We start from the raw sequence: 22587 nt of genomic DNA, 5'->3' as shown, positions 1-22587 counted from the left end.
ATAGCGATAGATAAGAGATAAAGAAGTGTCAATGTGGCGAAGAGACAGATGCTGAAGGTAGCCAGTAAGAGGAGAGTTAATGAGACTAATAGCCTTTGACTCCACCCTAATGAGATGAGCTCCATGTGGGAAGCCTCCCCACTCATGAGAGTTGTACTCTACACAGGAGTGAATAAAACCCATGTATAAAGGTAACAATTGTGCAGGGGTAAAGAAGGTACAGAGCCGGCTTAGCACACCTAATCTCTTGGAAGCAGATTTTACAAGAGATGTAATACGACCGGCTTAGCACACTTAATCTCTTGGAAGCAGATTTTGCAAGAGATGTAATATGATTTTCCCGAGATAAATCCCGAGTGGATGAAACCTCAGGCATGTTCAAGGATGATGCAGGATTGAGCTGGATATTATTAAACACTAGTTGGTACTCCTGTGGAAGATCTTGTCAGGTTGATAGGTGTAAAAACTGAGTCTTTGATGCACTAAAAACAACAAGATTATTTTTACCCTTTTTACCCCAGCCAGAGATACGAGCCAAGTCAGACATTAGGTCTGCCATAGCCTCATCCCTTGTTTGTTGCAGTAACTGCTGAGATGGACGTTGCGGGAATCGAACGGAAAAGTGAAGGGTGGAATCATCAGCGTACGAGTGGATAAGGTTAGATGTACAGCTTAGGTCATTGAAGAATAATAGGAAGACAGTTTGTGATAGGACAGAGCCCTGAGGAACACCATTCTCGATAAATCTAGGAGAAGAACGATAGCCGACTACAACTGCAGCTATAGAACGACCAGAAAGGAAGCTATAGATGAAGGCACAGATACAAGGATAGAAACCATAAGAAGGGATTTTGGAAATTAAAGATTTATGCCAGACTCGACTGAATGCCTTTGAGCTGTCAAGTGCAATGGCAATGCTTTCGCCAAAGTCCCAAAAGGATGATGATGAGCAGTCTGAAGGGTAGGTGAGAAAATAGGCTGTGGAGCATCCCTAACGAAACCCATATTTACGATCAGAAAGAAGGTTGTGATAGGAAACATGCTTTATAGACTCGAAAACTTTTGAGACACAGGATGTTAAAGCAATTGGACGATAATTAGAGGGTTGGTAATGGTCACCCTTCTTTGGGACCGGCTGAATGAGAGCAAACTTCCAGCAAGAAGTACAACTTGAAAGACAAAGGCGAAAGAGTTTACCTAGGCAGGGTGTAAGCACAGAAGCACAGTTCTTGAGGACAACAGGAGGGATCCCATCGTATTTATCAGGTCAGTAACTAACCTCACTCCGATATCTCCTGAGGCTTTCAATATTTCAGCAGTCAACCCAAATACACTTATAGTCTTCCTTACCTGCATCCTGTCTATTGCTCCACTCACAGTAGCAGCGTCAATCAAAGGCCGACAGCCAAACAGTGGATCTGCTGGCTCCAAACCGTCCCTGTCCCAGTCAAACTCCTCACTGAACAACCGGCTGTAATGCTCGCTCCATGCGTCTTTAAAATCCATACTGATCGCCACCACCCTCCCGTCATCATTCTTCACACATTGCTTACGTATGATATCCGTGTTCTCCCTCTTCATCTGATTTGCTGCCTTAAATATCATTCATACTTTCCACACGATTGAGATTATCAAGTAAAAGTCTCTGTGATTCAGACTTCGCCCTGTAAACCTCATTTCTAATCCTATGCTTGGCAGCCAAGTATTCCACTTTGTTATCACCTTTCTTCTTTTCCCAGAAAAGCCTTCTTTTCTCCTTAACTGCAGCTTTTACTGTACACCCTCATCCCACCACTTTTTTTTTTTTTTTTTTTAAGTCTTGGTGAGCATCTTGTCCATCTACATACTGAATCAGTAACTCTCAAGAGGTTGCTCTTGAGGGCTTTATACTATTAATTAACAGTTCCGTCAACGTCTCCCTGCTCAGCCGCCACTCTCCTTATCTTGATACAGAACACATCCCTTCGTGGCTTTTCAACTTCCATATTTTCCTCCTAGGTGCATAGGTCCTCTTTTTTCATCCCCCGCTCTTCAGGCACCACGTCACATATCAATAATTTGTGTTGCTGCACACACTCCTCGCTCCCTATAACTTTAACGTCCCTCACTAACCTCTTATCAGCCCTCCTGACCATGAAATAGTCTATCTGCCTGCAGTTTCTCAAAGAATCGTATGTAATCAACCTACTCACTATCACATTTAATATTCAGTATACCAGTGTCAAGATTCATATCGCCACCCACGAGCAATACAGATCACTTAAGGAACCTGTAAGATGGATACCATTATCTAACAGTAGATTATACAGTATAGTCCCTTTCTCAGTATTCCATTAGGGAAAAAGTAGTGTCTGTGTGGTATAGTGACATGTTTTGGGAAAAGAAGTTAGGAGTGCTGTACACAAAGTTGGACTGGCAAAAATGTGTGAAAGCAACATGAACCTCTATAATATCATGAGGTGATGCAGAGAGATGTCTTCATGCGGTGGCAGCAATAAAACCAGTTGGTTCTGCTATCTGTGGTACTCGTATAGAAACACTGCTCAACTACTTCGCAATCCCCCATAAGGAAGATAATGGAATGCAAAAGAAGGGCAACAACAAACCTGCAGTTCACTGGGTTCAAATATCAGATGAGCCTTGGACCACAAAAATAACAAATATTTTGTAATGTTGCTGAAGATGTCTGTCCACTCACACTATAATTTTTATACAAAATAACTGATAGGTCTTTGCCTGGACTGCACTGCCTTACTACAATGCATTCCATCACCGCTGGGGTTCGCGTAAGGAGTTTTCACCTATGTGAGGTTTTATTTTGACCAGCGATGGACCTCTCCCTCAGTCTCCCATTCCTTACAGCCCATAGTTATTCTGTAATTATGAGTTTCTGTTCAAGTCAATCAATGCTGAAAACTATGAAAAGTGTTGCATAATGATCGAAACATGTGTAAATGATTTTTTTTTTTTTTTTTTTTTTTTTTGTGGGAGCTGATGGGGTAAGTTCCTAATAAAATGGGGCATCCAATCCCAACAGCAAATATTCGAGAATGTTTTGCATAACATCAAAATCGGAGAGAATACTCCAGTCTTGATTTGGTACGATAACACATTCTGTTCAGATGAAGATTTCCTCAGAAAAGCCCATCTGAGGGTAGGTGACCCGGCTTGGGGGCAGTGCAGATAACGGTGCACCACAGGTATAAGCCGTCCATAATAATGGCATTTCATTGCTCCTACTGCCAGTGGCCACGCTGGCTGTCATCTGATGACCGTTTACCCGCACTGCTTTTGTCCAGTAACGCTTTACTGTCCTAACATCCTTAAGATTTTGTGGCAAACGAATGAACAATAACGGGTTAACCAATTTTTTTTTTAAAGTACAGTGGAATAGTTTGAGAACATCTAAACCCAATATACCGTACATGTATTGGTCTTATAAACCCCCAACTTAACTGTGCGTTTAAGATCGGGTGGAGCACAAAATTGAACATAAGTAAATCCCATAATTGTCAAGAAAGGCAGACCGCACCTGAACCTCGTAAAGCTAGTACTTAGTCCAGTAGCTTGCCACGTTTCTTCTGTAACACTCAATGTGGGCACTCGTATACCCACCAAAAAAAGCACACGAGTTTGACCCAACCTTAGGTCCACATTCAGACGATCATGACCCCAGGACCTGGATACAAACCTTTTGTAAGACATATACCCCCCCCCAAAAAAAAAAAAAAAAAACACGATTTGTGTTGTGTTCAAATAAGAATAACTTACGACTTACTACAGATGCGATCCAATAACATTATAAACAAACAAAGAAACAGTGAATACCCACCTTCCACTTGTATGCTCAGATTATGAACTATAAAGAACTCCTCCTTCTGTATTTGTTGCCGAAAGAGAACGTGAGTATAATTGTTTTTATTGGGAGAGCGAGTATAATCCACTTTTTTTTCTTCTTATATTTGTAGTATTATAATTGTCGCAAGCGCATGTAGTTTTAATGGTAGGTATCCTTTGTTTGGTGCACGTTCACCCATTTTTTATGTAAATTTCGTCAGTGATACAAGTTTTAAAAGCTTATTCCAAATTTGAATTTATTTGGGGGAGAAATTATTTTTTAAAAAGATAGGTTAGGTTAGTTAATAATAATAACAAGTAATATTTAAGGATAAACACAAAGGATCCAAAATATAAGTTATGCCTTCGTAAGCATTTAAAGAACAAATGCATTCGTGGTGGATCTACTCAGTGGTGTTGGTCTAAACACGGCTGTAACGAGTGGACTTCTGTCAGAAAAGGAATGTTGTTTGAGGGTGGAACGCTTCCGTTAGCCACCATAGCTATATTTATATACGCATGCAGCAAGGAAATGAATGTTATGATTAAATAAAATCATTATTATTATTAACTAACCTACTTATTATTATTCAGTAACCTAACCTAACCGAACCTAACCTAACTTAAAAAATATATACTCTCAAAAAATAAGTTCAAATTCGGAATCAGCATAAAAACTGTATTAGTTACAAAGGTTACACAAAAACTGGAGAACGTGCACCAAACACAAAAGATCCAATGGCAGATAGCACATACCGTATATTCACTGAAACTAGTACAATAATTATAATGGGAAAACTATGGTTTCGTGACATGATGATGATGGAATACTATCAATATCAGCCCGGGAACGTAAACTAATGAGTAAACTTAAGTAATACATCACATCCCCTTCTTAGTTGCTTTCTTCCATTTAGAAAATTTTCTTGGTCATCCTTCAGGAGGCGTAGGACCACCTCTTAAAAAAAGACGTATCTTTGAACTGATTCAGTGACTTTGTAAAGGTGGATGTAAGTGCGTGTGTTCGAGTATGAAGAGGATCAATCCATAAACAAGGCAAATATGATTACATTAGGCATAAGTTAGATTAAGTTAGGATAAGTTTGGTTAGGTCAGCATAAAGCTCAAGAAAACAAGATTAACAGAGAGATAGGGTCGGCATGAAAACATCATTTACGCTCATAAAGTTAGTAAATAAAATAAAACAGAAAATGTGAAACAAAGTAAATGAATATGGGTAGACCTTAGTAGGTTTGAGATCGAGTAAGTCTTCTACTGAGCCTGAGGAAAAAAAACGTCGGTGAGGCATAAGGAACATGATTATAACAACAAGGGGGAAACACGTCAAGATATGCAATTGTTCATCTCATAAAAATAATCAGAAAACAAAGTGAAGGAATAGGAATTTAAATGGTAAGGTCGTTCTGCTGCCTAAAGGTAGGTGACCCATTTGACATCTTTTGCTTTAGTCCTCAGATTACTGCGCGCGCGCACACACACACACACACACACACACACACACACACACACACACACACACACACACACACACACACACACACACACACACACACACACAAGCACGCGCGCGCGCGCATAAAAAATTTATCGTTACCCATAAAACATGTGCCAGCGCCCCTCAGTTTACTGTAGAGCGGCAATTGTGTGTTGAACATTGATATTATGGAAACTATTCTTTTCTCTCAATGACGTCGTCTTGCAGAGAGAACTTGGCCTTCCGGTCTGCCTTTGGCCGTAATAGTGTCGTTTGGAGCCAGTGTTGGAGGTTCAGATCACTCCCCAGCTTGAAATCACTCTGATGTAATCTGGACCTAGGTTGAAACCACTTTAGAGTGACTTGAACCTAGGTTCAAAATATTCCTGCTGGTTTCACAGCACTTGCTTTTAAAGGTTCAAATCACTCCCCAGTTTGAAATCATTGTCTCGACCGGGGTTCCCCGGAACAGGACAGGTGCTATACAGAACGGATTCGTGTATCATCAAGTGACTCACTCGAGTACAGATACATGCACAGTCTCCATCAGTCCTACCCGTGCTTCCTGGCGTGCATGAGGTCTGGTGAGCAAGCTGTTTTACTTCAGTTATTTTTTGCATTGCATTTTCAAATTGGAATTCTGTGAAATAAAAGCACATTTGTTGCCAGGTGAATATCCAGATTTCTGCAAAGGTGATCCAGGAAAGTAGCCAAATATCCGTCGGAAGGCATCTAAGTATGTTCTTCAGAATGCCGAACTGTTTTACAAGGCATCAACAAATGACCCTAAAAGTAAGTTTTTATATTATGTTATATGAAATGAAAAATAATCCAGTGCACTAACATATTTGAAAGAGAATGGCTATTCTCTTAATGACCAAAATCTTTTCAATTCACTTGTCAACCTGAGTCATTCTAGAAGCTGAATGAAAGAGAATAGTGCCCGTTTGTTATAGTGGTGCTGGTAACTCCACACAGTCAAAAGCTCTTGGAGGCCGCACTGGCAGGGATAAAACTTTGGCCCAAATTATGGAAAGGTGAGTAAATTGCAAAACCATATACTATAGTCGATCACACACACACACACACACACACACACACACACACACACACACACACACACACACACACTGCGGATTCAGTGATTCATATATAACCAAGTGTATAATACTTATGCTAGTGATTTAATTTTCAGATTTTGGTGACCTGGTGTGGCAGCTGCTGTGATGAATTACCTAGCAACATGTGATCATTGTCAGAATGTCAGTACTAGGTTCAAGAGGACTTCACCAGAGCTGAACCTTGTACCTATTCCCTCAACACCATGGAAACAAGTTGGCATAGACCTATGCTCCTTGACACCAACAGAAGAGGGTTATGTCTACATGGTGGTTATGGTAAACTACTTAACCAAGTGGACTGAGGCAAAACCGCTGAAGAATAAGACTGTTAGAAGTGTAGCTGTACTCATTAATGAGACCATCTGTCGCCATGGCATGCCAGCTATCCAAATCAATGACCAGGATCGTGAACTTGTGAACAATGTGTCCAGGGAGCTGCATGGTCTTCTGGGTGTGGAGCAACGGATCACCAGTGCATATCACCCCCAAGTCAATGGTTTAATTGAGAGGAACAGTCGGACAATACAGTCGTCCCTGCTGAACGTGTTAGAAGGGCAGAACGATCAGTGATCGCAAACTCTACTGGTGTGCTCTTTGCTATCAACACGAGCAAGCAGAAATCAACAGGACTTAGCACATTCTATCTGATGTGTGGTCCTAATATTGTGGTGCCAGTTGAAGTCGAAGCTAATCAATGTGAAGATATCCCAAGTGAAGCTCCTGATTGCGATTTCGATGCATCATCCTTTCAAGAGTTCTTGCAGTCAGTTACTGACCTTAAAAAAGTGGTGTACTCGAAAGTTTCATCAAATATTGACATTTGTCAAGCTCGTCAACAACAAGATTTTAACAAGAGACAACATAACAAGGTTTCCTTTCAAATTGGCGATTCCGTTCTTCTGTGGAATAACGAACGTGCAGGCAGGAAAGGAGCGAAGAGTGTTGACCCTTGGTCTGGTCCATATGACATCTACAAGGAGGTGGGCTAGGGACTATGGCAATTGAAGAACCCTAAAACTTTTGAAGTCTTAAAGACAAAAGCAAATGCTTACAACCCCAAGCATTATAGGACTTAGATGTGATGATGTTGAAGGTAATGAAGATGTGGAAGTGACTGGAGCACAGGAAAATTCTGAGCATCTCTTCATCCCAACTGATGGTGCTTGGAAAAAATCCATTGCCACCAAACTTGGTTTACCACCCCCTGAAGGAAGATTCCAGAGACGTAAGCCTGAAGTATCGTCTAAATAGCCATCATTTGTTGACACAATTCTTGAGGATGGCAACTGCCTGTTCTGTGCATTATCAAAGGAGATAACAGGAACTGAAAACCACCACAAGAAATTTAGACAATGTGGTCGAAGTGCTCACCAATCAGCAATATATGTCTCACTTTGAAAACTGTTCAGATCAGAAGGACATGGATGAATACGTGAACAACAGTCGAATGTACGCTAATGTGTGGGTGACAGATATAGAGATTATTGCAGCAGCTTCCCTGCTCAATAGGCCCATTGTGATCCACACAGAAGATCAAGCAGGTGTTAGAAGATGGTTGTCATATGAGCAACTGTGTGTGGTTCCACCAGTTACGTATCATTGGCTCCAAGTGTATTTACGATTTTTTTTTTTTCCAGGTGATGATCCACTTTCGTGAATGTGGTACCTGTGCACTTCTGCCGGGTGATTGGTTGGCTTCAATTTCAAACCTGAAGTATCCATTTACAAAAAAACAATTGTACCTTATAATCCAATTCTCATAAATTCTGTTTTGCATTGTCACTGTACTATACACGCAGACATGAAACGAATATGTATCAGTGCTTCACCCAAATGGACAATGAATTTGAGGAAGTTGAATTTGAACTGAAATATTTATTGTTATAAAAAGTACAGAGTTGTTGCATCTCGCTATATTAAAAAAAATAAATAAATAAATAAACGCATTTGGCTGGGTAATTGCAAATAAAAGGTATCTTTTAATACTTAGGCACTTATTACATTAGACAATATTACCATTCTAAGTAAATTAGCAGATTTGTTAGTGGTAAAGTCTTGGAAGTGGGAAGGCGAATGGAACAGTCGCTACAGAGGAGGGGGGGACACGAGAGACAGCTAGGTGGGAAAGACAAGTTATGTCATCTCGCAAGACGTCAGACTTTATTATAGATCACACCTACTCTACTGCTTCGATACCTTCACCCATATTATACGTAAGTATATAATATCCGTAAGTATAATACATTTATTTATTATTAGAGATGCAACAACTCTGTACCTTTTACAACAATAACTATTTCAATTCAAATTCAACTTCAAATTTATTGTCCGTTTGGGTGAAGCACAGATACATACTCGTTTCATGTCTGTTTGTATAGTACAATGACAATGCACAACAACATTTATGAGAACTGGAATATAACGTACAACTGTTTCTTGTAAATATGATACTTCTGGTATGAAACGGAACCAACCAATCATGCAGCAGGAGTGCGCAGGTGCCACATTCACGAAAGTGGATCATCAGCTGGAAAAAATCGAGTATAACTACAGTTAACACTTTTAATCATGTTATTAATGCGTGAGTGTCTCAATGGACCCAGGACAATAGGAATTTGTAATGTGTTTGTAGGTAGATTAATACCATGTAATCTGTCATATGGTCTTGTGTTTGCAATATAATCAAATTGCATCTTATTTAATTATTTAATCCCAGCGGACTTTCACATTATACATCCAGTCACTTTTCCTAAAATATGCATGAAAATATAATATGCTCTGTTATAATATTACAACCTTTGCATCTTACTTAGTCATTTAATCCCAATGGACTTTCATACAAAACATTCACTCACGTTTCGTAATATATGCATGAAAATATAGTAGGTTATCTCTGGTATATATATCCTTTTCATATTATAAAAGGAGGCAACTTAGTATATTTTTATTAGTTTATTTATAGGAATAATGAGGGGAGTGTTCTGAGCCTGTAGGAAAGTGATTTGAACCTGGAGGAAGTGTACTGACCCTGATCAGGGAAGTCATGTGAACCTAGGTTCAAATCATTTTAGAGTGACAGCCTAGGTTCATACTATTCTAGAGCGATCTTAACCTAGATTCAGATTACTCGAGTGGTATTTGATGGAAGTGATTTGGACCTGATACACCGGGGCCAAAAAAAAAAGGGGTTGATCTTGGTTTCCTGGGTTTACTGGTTTTCTGGATTTAATGGGTTAACTGTGTTTTTTGAGTTTATTGGTTTTATTGTGTTTATCAGGTTTACTGGGTACTGACTTTATTAGGATTTGGTTTACTAAATGTATTGCACTTACTGGATTGATTGAAGATAATATGGTGCCCGAAATAGAGCATATTTTCCCTTAGAGGCTTTCCTTAAAGCCTTAGCTGTGCAGTCTGGCTCCCAGAAAAAAATGAATTTCACTTTGATGGAAAGATGATGGTCAGGAATAGAGAAAATTTGTTATTAGAGCCATATATTTAGAGCGTGCCCTTAGGAAGTGTCCTTAGAGCATTCTTGGAGCGGGTCCTTAGAGCATCCTTAGAGCATGTCCATAGAGCATCCTTAGAGCATGTCCATAGAGCATCCTTAGAGCATGTCCATAGAGCATCCTTAGAGCAAGTCCACAGAGCATCCTTAGAGCATGTCCATAGAGCATCCTTAGAGCATGTCCATAGAGCATCCTTAGAGCATGTCCATAGAGCATCCTTGGAACGTGTTCTTTGAGTATGTCCTTAGAGTGTCCTTGGAACATCCTTGGAGTCTGTCCTTAGTGTCCGTCCCTAGAGCCTTTCCTTAAACACAGCGATGAACTCTGGCATAGACCTAAATATGGGATTGTTGATGCCTGGGTCGATATCCTGTATCACCTGGAATGTGAACCGCTGCGCCAGGCGCGAGACGAAGAGGAACAACTCAAGGCGGGCCAGGGATTCTCCAACACATACACGCTTCCCTGCATAAATAAACAGATAAGTAAAATAAAAATAATAAATAAATAGACAAGTAAATAAAGAAATACATAAAAGCAGTAAATAAATAAATTAACAAGATATAAGAAACAGTTAACTTTAATTCGGTGACGACGTTCCCATAAACGGACGTTTACCTACCTACAATACCTACTTACCTGCCTACTAACATACATACATAAATTCATACATTCACATATACACACATACATACATACTTGTTTACATAAGCGAAGTAAAAATAAATATGATAAAAAATTGTATAAAATGGTTAGTTCCTTTAATTCGGTGAGGTAATTTGAAAGCTTCATTCTTGCATCCCCCAATACACACACACACACACACACACACACACACACACACACACACACACACACACACACACACACTTGCCTAAAAGAAAAAAAATACTATAAAGCAATTCTTTTGAGTCCCGTTTCGTTTTTTCATTTGTATTGTGGCGTTATTGGACGATTTTATTCAGGTTCGGAGACAATCTCTGAACTCCATTACACAAACACAGATGCATGCTTGCTTGGATGCAGTACTCTGAAACAAGAGAGCGATGTCAGCCACGAAGAAGTGCTATGGAAGGATGTAGAGCAGCAGTATTGTCTTTTTCTGGCACTGAGCTATATGAAATAAACTGCAAAAGGACGAGAATCTGGGCAAAGTTATAGTGAGCAAACTATAGTATGTGTAGTGGACTACAGGTGCAATTTACAGATAAGATGTATCTGTAGCCTACATGTCCAGACATTTATATTCGTCCTCTCTATCACTGCTAACTGCACTATAATACAGGATGCAGGCTGATCAGATATAACCATAGGCGGGCTATAAATGTTGATCCTACCCAGCGATCAGGCCTATCTGTTTTTAAACATACTACACTACGATATATTTTGTATTCTGAGTGGCAAAGGAAATTTCGAAGCACCCATTCCTTTGCGATTTAACTTGCATACAATAGCATTTTATATTATGAAGTAGACTGCAGCACCAGTCGAGCAGGGCGGTCCTCCCGAGGTGGATGGCAAGTTGGTGACAGGGAGAGCTGGAGCTCCCGTTTTACAAACCCTCAGGACCTGTTTCTGACCACCACCCCTTGCTGAACATTTTCAGTGTTTTCATTAACACAGAGAGTAGGCCAGCACAGCCTACTCCCATAATATCTCCACCTTCAACTGTCCACACCATACTACATGCAATTTAGATATCACACCTATTGCCATCCCTCCTTCGCAACGGCCGCTGCTCTATTATCAGCAATTCCGGTGGTATCTCTGATTGCCACCACAGGCAGGGTAGGGCTAGTGGCACAGGGCCCTCCTGGTTGTAATAAAGCGACTGTGCCGACAGCGGCTGTTGCAAACACTGTTTGTGTTCGACAGTGGAGCAGCACGGGTTCGGCCTTATATTTCACTAATATCTGTGGGCTTATTACCAATCGGAATTCCATTCACTTTTTCCTCCAGTCTATATCACATCAAGCACTGTTCCTCACAGAAACTCAAATCTCTCCCTCTATTGACATATCCCCATTTTGTTTTCCTGGTTACCATCTCCCTACAAGCTTCCATGGCAAGAGTGGCACCTGCTGATAATTCAAATCTGAATTTGCAGTTGACACTGCTTTGAACTTCAGTTATTTCTGATTATTCATAATATAAACTAAATTATCCAAATTTTACCAAAATATCTGTATAGTTTATCGCTCTCCCAGTGCTTCAGAACTCAGCATATCTGACTCCATATTCACACAGTTCATTGACCTTAACCTCACCCTTACCACTGAAATTACCATTTTGAATGATTTTAACATACATGCTGTAGAATGGTTATTGCATTCTTCCAGGACTGACAATACTGGTCTAGAATGTGAGCTGTTTGCAGAATCGTTTCTCATGCAATTGGTAAAACAACCAACCAGAATACCAGATAATCATCACCATAACACGTATCTCTTGAACGTCTTCATGACAAATAACCCGGATCAATACAAGATAGAAGTACTGTCACCACATGGATCCTCCGACCACAGTCTCATCAAAGCCTCATTAGGCAGTTGTGCCAAACCTCCCCGTTCTAAACCTGTCAGGGTGACCTGATGGTACTTTGATAGGGCAGACTAGGATGGATTTAAAAAATATCTGCTTAATATTCCATGGCACACTTTCTTCTCAAGTGACTTCAGTTCTATCCAGCCTCACATTAATGTCTTCATACGTGCTGTTACGAAAGTGTTCATACACAGTCAACAGTTCACTAAAAGACTGGACTCCCCAGAAAGGTTTGACAGCAATTGTGTCAGAGCTACTACCCAAAAGTCCTTACCTTACAGCTTTTACTTAAAATCAACAGCATTTGATTCGCTCAGTCAATTTAGAATTGTCATTAACCATGCATAAGCAGTAATAACCCTCTCTAAATCAAACTTTCTTCACAACAAAGCATCCAAACTATTAAACCGCTGAGTCACGTTAATGTACTGGTACGTTACATTTTGTCATGTTGAGTCTTGCCAGTGTTCTCATACATTTTGAAGTTGCGAGGTCTGTCATTTTTGCACATTTTTAAAGTTTAGCACGTGATTTTTGGCAGGCATACGCGGAAGAATTTCCACTACCCACCACCAGGTGGCGACTCCGCCTTACCCAATGTGACCCCCCCCCCTTGCATACCACTGTCTCGCCAATTCACCTGTTACCAGTGACCTGGCCAGTAAAGACATGTCGCGCCACGGTAAGAAATTCAAGGCGAGAGTGATTCCCCAATCATTGACGATGTGGAGAACAAAGATTATGTGGCAACACAGGAAGAAACGAGCAGAAGTGATGAGGAGGTAATATTGTCAGGGAAGGTGTGGTATGTTGATGTGTTCAGTGAGTGAAACAATGCTTATTTCGTCTATAGTATTGTGTGAACATTAATATATTCTTGTACTACATATTAATTCGTACCAAATGAAAAAATATCTACCTATTCTGAGTGGTTTGCAGTAGTTACCGTAGAAACAGGTCCATAGAAAACGTAACAGCTGCGGGGCGGCTCCAAAGAACACGGTACCAGGTGTTTAAAGGGTCACCTGTATAGCCCATTACTAAGCTCAAGTGAGCTCTTTTTCTGTTATTTGACGCTGTTTCTCACAAAAAGCGGAGGTTTAAGCCAAAAACAAAAAAATCAAAATCTGCTGGGATTGGAGGGGGGGGGGGGGAGATCAGTGATGAAAAATCTGCTGGGATGCGGCGGGTAAACCCCTTAAGACCGCAATTGTTTCAGGCTGGGTACCTGCTACAACCGCAATTCAGGGGTGTTTTGGCAACTTTCCCCAAGGGCAAATTGACTGTGTTCTGGCCAAAAAGGAAGAATTTACACACCTGACAACGCAATCTGTACTCCCATAGGCCTAATGGTTTACCGCGCAATCGCGCGTCAAAGTTCAAAAAAAAATTATGATAGTTACCCCACGAAAACAATCGAAAACATGAAAATTTTGATAACCACCTTTTTTTCTTATTGAAACAGGTCATTTCAAAGTGTTTCGTCACACCAACTATAAAAACAGGTGTATGTAGGTGTGGGAAGATTATTAGGCTGTAAGGAGATAAAGTAGGCTGTGGAGAGTAGGCCTATAGGTACGGAGGTTGGAAATAATCAGCTTTTCGCATGAAAAGAAAGCGCTTCATTGTGTTCTGTAACATCTACCATGAAAACAGGTGTGTATGTAGGTGTGGGGAGATAACTAGTGTGAAGAGTAGGCCTACAAGGCCTTGGTGGTAATTGGGGAGAAAAATTTGGGAACAACCAAATTCTCTTGTGGAAACCCTCCATTTCAATGGGATTTGTCATACCAGCCATAAAAACAGGTGTGTATGTAGGTGTGGGGACATGAAACACGTGTGGGGAGTAGCCCTACAAGGTCTCATAGTCATTCCAAAACTAACACAGACGCATATAAATGTTTATAACCATCAAGGGCATCAAAATAAAGTCGAATAATGCTATAAAAGCATGCAAAAGAACGGAAAAAAAACAATAATTTGTTTCCAATTTCTCTTTTTACTGTTCCAACTTCGAGTTGCACATTTATCACTCCGTTACAATTATCACATTATCATTACACTTCATCACACTTATCATTACAGTTTCGGCAACAACCAAATTCTCTTGTGGAAACTTTCCATTTCATTGAAATTTATCACACCAACCATGAAAACAGGTGTGTTTCTATCTGTGGGGAGATGAAACAGGTGTGGGGAGTAGCCCTACAAGGCCTCATAGTCTTTCGAAAACTAACACACACGGACACTACTCAGAGATGCTAATCTGGGCCGGTAGCGAGGATGAAAAAAAAAAATATAATAAAGAAGATGCGTCGTATGTAATACAACATATGGCATTCTCCAACTACGTACATACAGAAACTGGTATGAACAGAGTGAGGTGTAAAAATTTGGGAAGAAGTAGAAATAATATGAAACAAGTACAGCCGCGCACACAATTTCACAGTACAGTCAGCGTTGCAAATCCTGTGGGTGACCAGGGTTCAGAGTTTCACAGCATCGAACGTGCGGGGGAGGGAGGGAGTAGCGACCTGGCTCGCGTGTGAGGCGGCCAGGCGGGTAGGGGGCATACTGGGGAGGGGGGAGGGGGGAGGGGGGGAAGGGGGGAAAGACAAGAGGGATGAGAGATGGTTAGTGAGTTAAGTAATACAAGGCAATTTTTTATTATAGTGTAATAGAGAGAGAGAGAGAGAGAGAGAGAGAGAGAGAGAGAGAGAGAATAAACATACCAGGGGAGGGGGGAGGGGGGAAGGGGGGAAAGACAAGAGGGATGAGAGGTGGTTAGTGAGTTAAGGTATACAAGGCAATGTTTTATTATAGTGTAATAGAGAGAGAGAGAGAGAGAGAGAGAGAGAGAGAGAGAGAGAGAGAGAGAATAAACATACCAGTATATAGAATAATTCCCATAGCATCTGTGACCGCACTTTACACTAATATACAGAGCTTAGTGTAACAGGTCGTTACGATATTATGCACAGTTTGTGTTTTGTAGGGAACTGTCAAAGATCAGGTGATTACGATGGTGCTGCCTTCGAGGGGGTCTGTAAGTTGCCGAGAGGGCGCGTGTCCGTTGCATGTTTAGGTTCGTGTGTGTGTGTGTGTGTGTGTGTGTGTGTGTAAGATATAAGATAAATGTATCATGATCCCGTTTACCGTCTCTAAATGTTCGCTTATGTCACTAGGTTTTGTTTGTCTGATACAGTGATTCATTTGGTAGGTTACTTATTTGGAATATGAAATGCTTGATGCATTTATATTTATTATTTATATTTGACTTGTGACACCGTTCGTCTACTCATATTAGAATAGGTGCAGTGCACTGGGAAACAACAGCTAATATATATGCACACATTAGAACCACGAACGTATGCATATACAACATCAGATAGATGAAGGAGAATATAACATGCTAAAACTTCACCTGATACTGTATACTGTAATGAGGAGGATATCTTTCGACACCTGTTGCTCAGTATTTCCATGAATCTTTAACCATTCCAGTTGCAACTGTCAAGTATTTAAAATAGTAGTGGTTAGTTCGTAATGAAATTCCAGGATATAAAAAGAAGGGGGAGGGGGATGGTGCCTCGTCCTTATTACACAGACAATGCTTATGACTGTTATCACATACCCAGCAACACTGAAATACATATGATTAACATTCACGTGTGTAAATGGAATGTTTCTGATAACCGCGAGAATTAACCTCTGTAAGGAAACCATAGGAAAACAAAAATTACTTTACACAAGAGTTTATTAAACAGTCAGTCCAACCCCCACCCATTTCAATAACGGGGCGCAGCCTATCTGGCACTGACGTAACAAGACGTCGCACCGTCTCTGGTCGGCGTCTGTAGGTCTCCCACGATTCAGAGATGAGTGCCATGAGCTCCCGGGTGGACCTCTCCCTTGTCATATCGCAAGTGTTTACCATCTATGCCCAAACGTGCTCAATTACATTCATATCAGCTCTTTTGCTGGGCAGTTCCAGGAGCTGAAGGTGATCCTGTTCATCAAACCAGCGTCGAGCAGTGCGAGCTGTGGACGGGACACCTGCCGTGTATGAAGAGTATGGGCCCAGGTGGAAACGGGAAATCCTTCTCACAAGGGATGGCAAGGATTCTTCAAGCACCTCGATGTGTTTATCTGATGTGAACCGCCCCTCAATTTGGAACACGTCACCTGCACCATGCAGCGATATCCAGCCCCTCACATTGCAGGTGACATTGCCAGAACGAGGTACCTCCATGATGTTACGACGCTCGTATCTTCAAGCATGTTATGAGTTAGTGGATTATTGACGTTTGTGTATTTCTTTCTTGTATATTACGCCTAAAATTGTGCATAAACATTCTGTATTCATATATGTATTAGTCCATAAACATACATTATAACAAATCCCTTTTCGCCTGACCAGCAATGTAATGTTCATGCGTAAACCGGCAAACCATCCATAATTACCACCTCGTCCACACTTCATGACCATTTACCGGGCATGGAGCACTTAATACCCCTAGACCGCAGTTGAAATAACGCTGTCGATATTGACATATTAATTCAATATTCCCTATGAATATCTGTTATATACATCTCTAAAGAACACTAAGATTTTAGCATGCCATATGATTTGTTATACCTGTTGCTATTTTTCATCAACTCATATTTGAAATTGTATTTGTTTTTTCTTTTTATGTAATTGTTTTTGCATACCGATATGTAGTCTAAATGTAATGAACTGTTAGGTATCAACTATTTCATATTTCATAACCTGATCTCCAGGGTGGTAATCATTTACAGAACATTAAGGGAATTAATGCACATGCTTATGTCCATGGCCAAATTGTACAGATTGATTAAGTTTAAATATTTCAATACATTGTAACTATTTATTGTTTACAAATCAGGTTAGCGTAACATTCAGGTAAGTAAATATCATCACTTACCCAGTTACAGTTGATGCGTAATTGTCAAATGCCTGCTGTTTACATCAGCATTATTCACTGCAACATAATTACCTGGCTGCAGGTCCTGGTGCATTATAAAAAGTCTCCATACCCATTCACTCTCAGTTTTGCGACTGCACGACATCTCTGTCCCTCTATCGTATAGCCACATTTATAGTCCTCCACCAAGGTCCTCCACAAACAATTAGGCTACAGCTTATTAACTAACATTTAACCCTAGATAGGTAATGTGGGGTCTCAGAGACTCCAGTCCCCGAAATTTCTATCTATCTATCTATTGCCAGACGCCTCAGTCCCGTTTGGGGTGGCCACAAACAAATCGCCTCCAAGTCGCCCTGTCCCCCGCCATTTCACTCCCCTGCTCCCAACTCACACCCCCCTCTCTCATATACCTCTCCACCCCATCCCTCCATCTCATCCTCGGCCTCCCCCTCCCTCTTTCCCCCTCCACCTCACTCACATACACTCTCTTCGTCAGTCTTTCACCCTCCATCCTCTCCACATGGCCAAACCACCTCAGTATGTTCCTCATAACGCTTCCTATCACATCCACATCAACACCACAACGCTACTTTATATCCTCATTCGTCAGCCTGTCTCTCCATGTGACTCCACAGGCTCCTCTTAAATAACTCATTTCCACTGCTCTCACTCTTGACTTGTGTCCTTCCAACAACGTCCAAGCTTCACTTCCGTACGTTAGAGTTGGTATCACAATACTGTCATGTAGTAAGTTTTTCACTTCCATGCTCACTTCCCTGTTTCTTATCACTGCTTTCAAAGAACCAGCAACCTTTCTTCCCTGCTGTACCCTTTCAAGCACTTCACCCTCCAAACCTCCATCCTTACTCATCACACTACCCAAGTACTTAAACGTACTCACATTTTCCAATTCCTCACCATCCAACCTCGCTGTACATTCACTGACTTCACCTCTCTCAGAGACCATCACTTTACTCTTCCCGAAATTTAATTTTAAAAAATATGAGCGTAAGGTCTACAGACCTGTCCGTCTCATTACCTTCCTGCCTAGTGATGCTCTTCATGGGGATGATGGGGTCATAGCTGTACCTGGCTCTGATATTGCTCTATAGAGCCATTGGGGTATGTTAGACCCCAGATTACCTATAATGTAACCTCAGTTGAGCCCTCTTGTGATTTTTTTAATTTCAATTTGCTGTCTTTCTCCTTTTGTATACAGAAGGTCCCAACATCGGTCTACTGCAGACCACCCATGGAATCATGATATTACTTTTCAAGTTTGCAAGATTTAATTTTAGAATTTTTATACCTAAAATTTAACCATTTTTGTATAAACTTTTAAAAAATATATATATTTTCGATTACACTTTATTTTTTCTGGCTCTATTTACAGATAAGGGGTTGAATTATTTGTGTATTGAAGCATTTTGAAATATCTCAAATGGAAGTTTCTTTTTTTTTTTTCCGTGGGGTCTGTCAGACCCCACGTTACCTAATATAGTAACAAAATCAAGATTACCTTACAAGGGTTAATGAACATACCCGGTGTTATTTACTCTCCCACAATGGCCTTGGCCATGAGAAGTAGAGGAGAATACTTTCTCATTTGTGAATATTTCACGTCCCCAGAACTCAAGGTCTCGCTCAACATGGAGTTGTGCCAATTCCAGCCTCCCGGCTCTGTGAGCATCAATCAATTTCTCATTCTGTCCGGGAATTCTGTGATTTATACCCCTCTCGTGCAGCCTGTGCCTTGCAATCATAGCACTGACATCCAACTGCAGGTTCTGTGCGATATCCACGGCGTTAGTGTGAGGGTCTGCTTCAGCTGCTGCCACAATAATGCCATCCTGTTCCTCATTTGTCCTTCGATGCGCTCCTGTTCTCGCTGTTAACAAACCAGTACAGGGGGTCTCATTTCATTCATTAAAGTGCAAAAACAATCGTAAAAGAATTGGTAAAAGTAAACCCACTACAAAACTAACGCATAATCACACATTACTTCCATCTACACTATATTCAAATACAATGCACAACCGACAGACAGTGATTAACAATTGGCACACGTTGGACACAGAAACAGTTGGAGACAGTTGGTAAGTAGGTGTTACAGAATTGTGAGTATTTGGAGAGACGATTTAATAATAGTGTCATGAGGGAGTAGTGTGTCGACATGATCTCACCGCACTGGGTTGAGGTTGGTGAGTGGGAAGCCGGACAAACATAGCAGATGGATGGAGGACGGTGGGGGTTGTATAGAGGGTGGGAGAGGTGGGTGGCGCTGCCAAACATCTTAAAGATATTGAAGCACTTGGTTATAGGTTACTAGAGTAAATATCGAGGTAAAATTGGTAGGGCATGTGGCAGAGTTAGTAGACGGGGGGGAGGGGGCTGATAATGAGGATGGAGAGGAAAGTGATATGGGTGATATAGTATAGTGTATCAAGATAAGAGGATTTAGGATGAGGGCAGAGGGCACGGTGACATGTTAAAGTAGGTAGAGGTGTAGGATTATACTGAGACGTGTGCTGATTAACAGACTTGGCTGTAGGGAGCAGCAATATAGACAGTGTTGTTTTGTAGAAGCAAACCATCGTTTAGTCAGGATAATTTGTGTAGGTCATAATATCTTTTGGATTAAACATTGTTTCGTCTTCTCACGTCTTATTTACACTCACCAAACTCAACCCAGTGCGGTGAGATGATGTCGACACACTACTCCCTCATGACACTATTATTAAATCGTCTCTCCAAATACTCACAATTCTCGAACACCTACTTAGCAACTGTCTCCAACTGTTTCTGTGTCCAACGTGTGCCAATTGTTAATCACTGTCTGTCGGTTATGCATTGTATTTGAATATAGTGTAGATGGAAGTAATGTGTGATTATGCTTTAGTTTTGTAGTGGGTTTACTTTTACCCATTCTTTTACGATTGTTTTTGCACTTTAATGAATGAAATGAGACCCACTGTACTGGTTTGTTAACAGCGAGAACAGGAGCGCATCGGAGGACAAACGCGGAACAGGATGGCATTATTGTGGCAGTAGCTGAAGCAGACCCTCACACTAACGCCGTGGCTATCGCACAGAACCTGCAGTTGGATGTCAGCGCTATGACTGTCAGGCGTAGGCTGACGAGAGGGGTATAAATCACAGAATTCCCAGACAGGAGAAACTGACTGATGCTCACAGAGCCGGGAGGCTGGAATTGGCACAACACCATACTTAGCGAGACCTTGAGTTCTGGGGACGTGAAGGATTAAAAAATTAGAAAGTATCCTCCTCTACTTCTCATGGCCAAGGCCACTGCGGGAGAGTAAATAACACCAGGTATGTTCATTAAATATTAGTTAATAAGCTGCAGCCTAATTGTTTGTGGAGGACCTTGGTGGAGGACTATAAATGTGGCTATACGATAGAGGGACAGAGATGTCGTGCAGTCCCAAAACTGAGTGTGAATGGGTCTGGAGACTTTTTATAACGCACCAGGACCTGCGGCCAGGTAATTATGTTGCAGTGAATAATGGTGATGTAAACAGCAGGCATTTGACAATTAGGCGTCAACTGTAACTAGGTAAGTTATTTATGATATTTACTTACCTGAATGTTACGCTAACCTGATTTGTAAACAATAAATAGTTACGATGTATTGAAATATTTAAACTTAACCAGTTTGAACAATTTGGCCATGAACATAAGCATGTGCATTAATTCCCTTAATGTTCTGTAAATGATTACCACCCTGGAGATCAGGTTATGAAATATGTAATTGCTGATACCTAACAGTTCATTACATTTAGACTACATATCGGTATGCAAAAACAATTACATAAAAAGAAAAAAACAAATACAATTTAAAATATGAGTTGATGAAAAATAGCACCAGGTATAACAAATCATATGGCATGCTAAAATCTTAGTGTTCTTTAGAGATGTATATAACAGATATTCATAGGGAATATTGAATTAATATGTCAATATCGACAGCGTTATTTCAACTGCGGTCTAGGGGTATTAAGTGCCCCATGCCCGGTAAATGGTCATGAAGTGTGGACGAGGTGGTAATTATGGATGGTTTGCCGGTTTACGCATGAACATTACATTGCTGCTCAGGCGAAAAGGGATTTGTTATAATGTATGTTTATGGACTAATACATATATGAATACAGAATGTTTATGCACAATTTTAGGCGTAATATACAAGAAAGAAATACACAAACGTCAATAATCCACTAACTCATAATGTGCTTGAAGATACGAGCGTCGTAATATCATGGAGGTACCTCGTTCTGGCAATGTCACCTGCAATGTGAGGGGCTGGATATCGCTGCATGGTGCAGGTGACGTGTTCCAAATTGAGGGGCGGTTCACATCAGATAAACACATCGAGGTGCTTGAAGAATCCTTGCCATCCCTTCGTGAGAAGGATTTCCCGTTTCCACCTGGGCCCATACTCTTCATACACGGCAGGTGTCCCGTCCACAGCTCGCAATGCTCGACGCTGGTTTGACGAACAGGACCACCTTCAGCTCCTGGAACTGCCCAGCAAAAGAGCTGATATGAATGTAATTGAGAACGTTTGGGCATAGATGGTAAACACTTGCGATATGACAAGGGAGAGGTCCACCCAGGAGCTCATGGCACACATCTCTGAATCGTGGGAGACCTACAGACGCCGACCAGAGACGGTGCGACGTCTTGTTACGTCAGTGCCAGATAGGCTGCACCCCGTTATTGAAATGGGTGGGGGTTGGACTGACTATTTAATAAACTCTTGTGTAAAGTAATTTTTGTTTTCCTATGGTTTCCTTACAGAGGTTAATTCTCGCGGTTATCAGAAACATTCCATTTACACACGTGAATGTTAATCATATGTATTTCAGTGTTGCTGGGTATGTGATAACAGTCATAAGCATTGTCTGTGTAATAAGGACGAGGCACCATCCCCCTCCCCCTTCTTTTTATATCCTGGAATTTCATTACGAACTAACCACTGCTATTTTAAATACTTGACAGTTGCAACTGGAATGGTTAAAGATTCATGGAAATACTGAGCAACAGGTGTCGAAAGATATCCTCCTCATTACAGTATACAGTATCAGGTGAAGTTTTAGCATGTTATATTCTCC

At 40.9% G+C, this 22587-nt stretch overlaps 1 protein-coding gene across 1 annotated transcript in view; it reads right to left on the bottom strand.

The window, feature by feature from the left end:
• Window positions 1-10254: 10254 nt before the first annotated feature.
• Window positions 10255-22587, bottom strand: part of LOC145392426 (cytochrome P450 2J3-like) — a 127040-nt gene continuing 114707 nt past the window's right edge. Inside the window, exon 14 of the mRNA XM_080266835.1 lies at window positions 10255-10427. Coding sequence (XP_080122961.1) covers window positions 10255-10427 — 173 coding nt within the window. The remainder of the gene's footprint in view (window positions 10428-22587) is intronic.

Source organism: Coenobita brevimanus, chromosome 22, assembly GCF_032717465.1.
Source record: "Coenobita brevimanus isolate Jiangsu-jjx chromosome 22, ASM3271746v2, whole genome shotgun sequence".
Taxonomy (NCBI): Eukaryota; Metazoa; Arthropoda; class Malacostraca; order Decapoda; family Coenobitidae; genus Coenobita; species Coenobita brevimanus.
The sequence above is the reverse complement of the archived record's forward strand: the minus strand, read 5'-3'. Positions and strand labels throughout refer to the sequence as shown.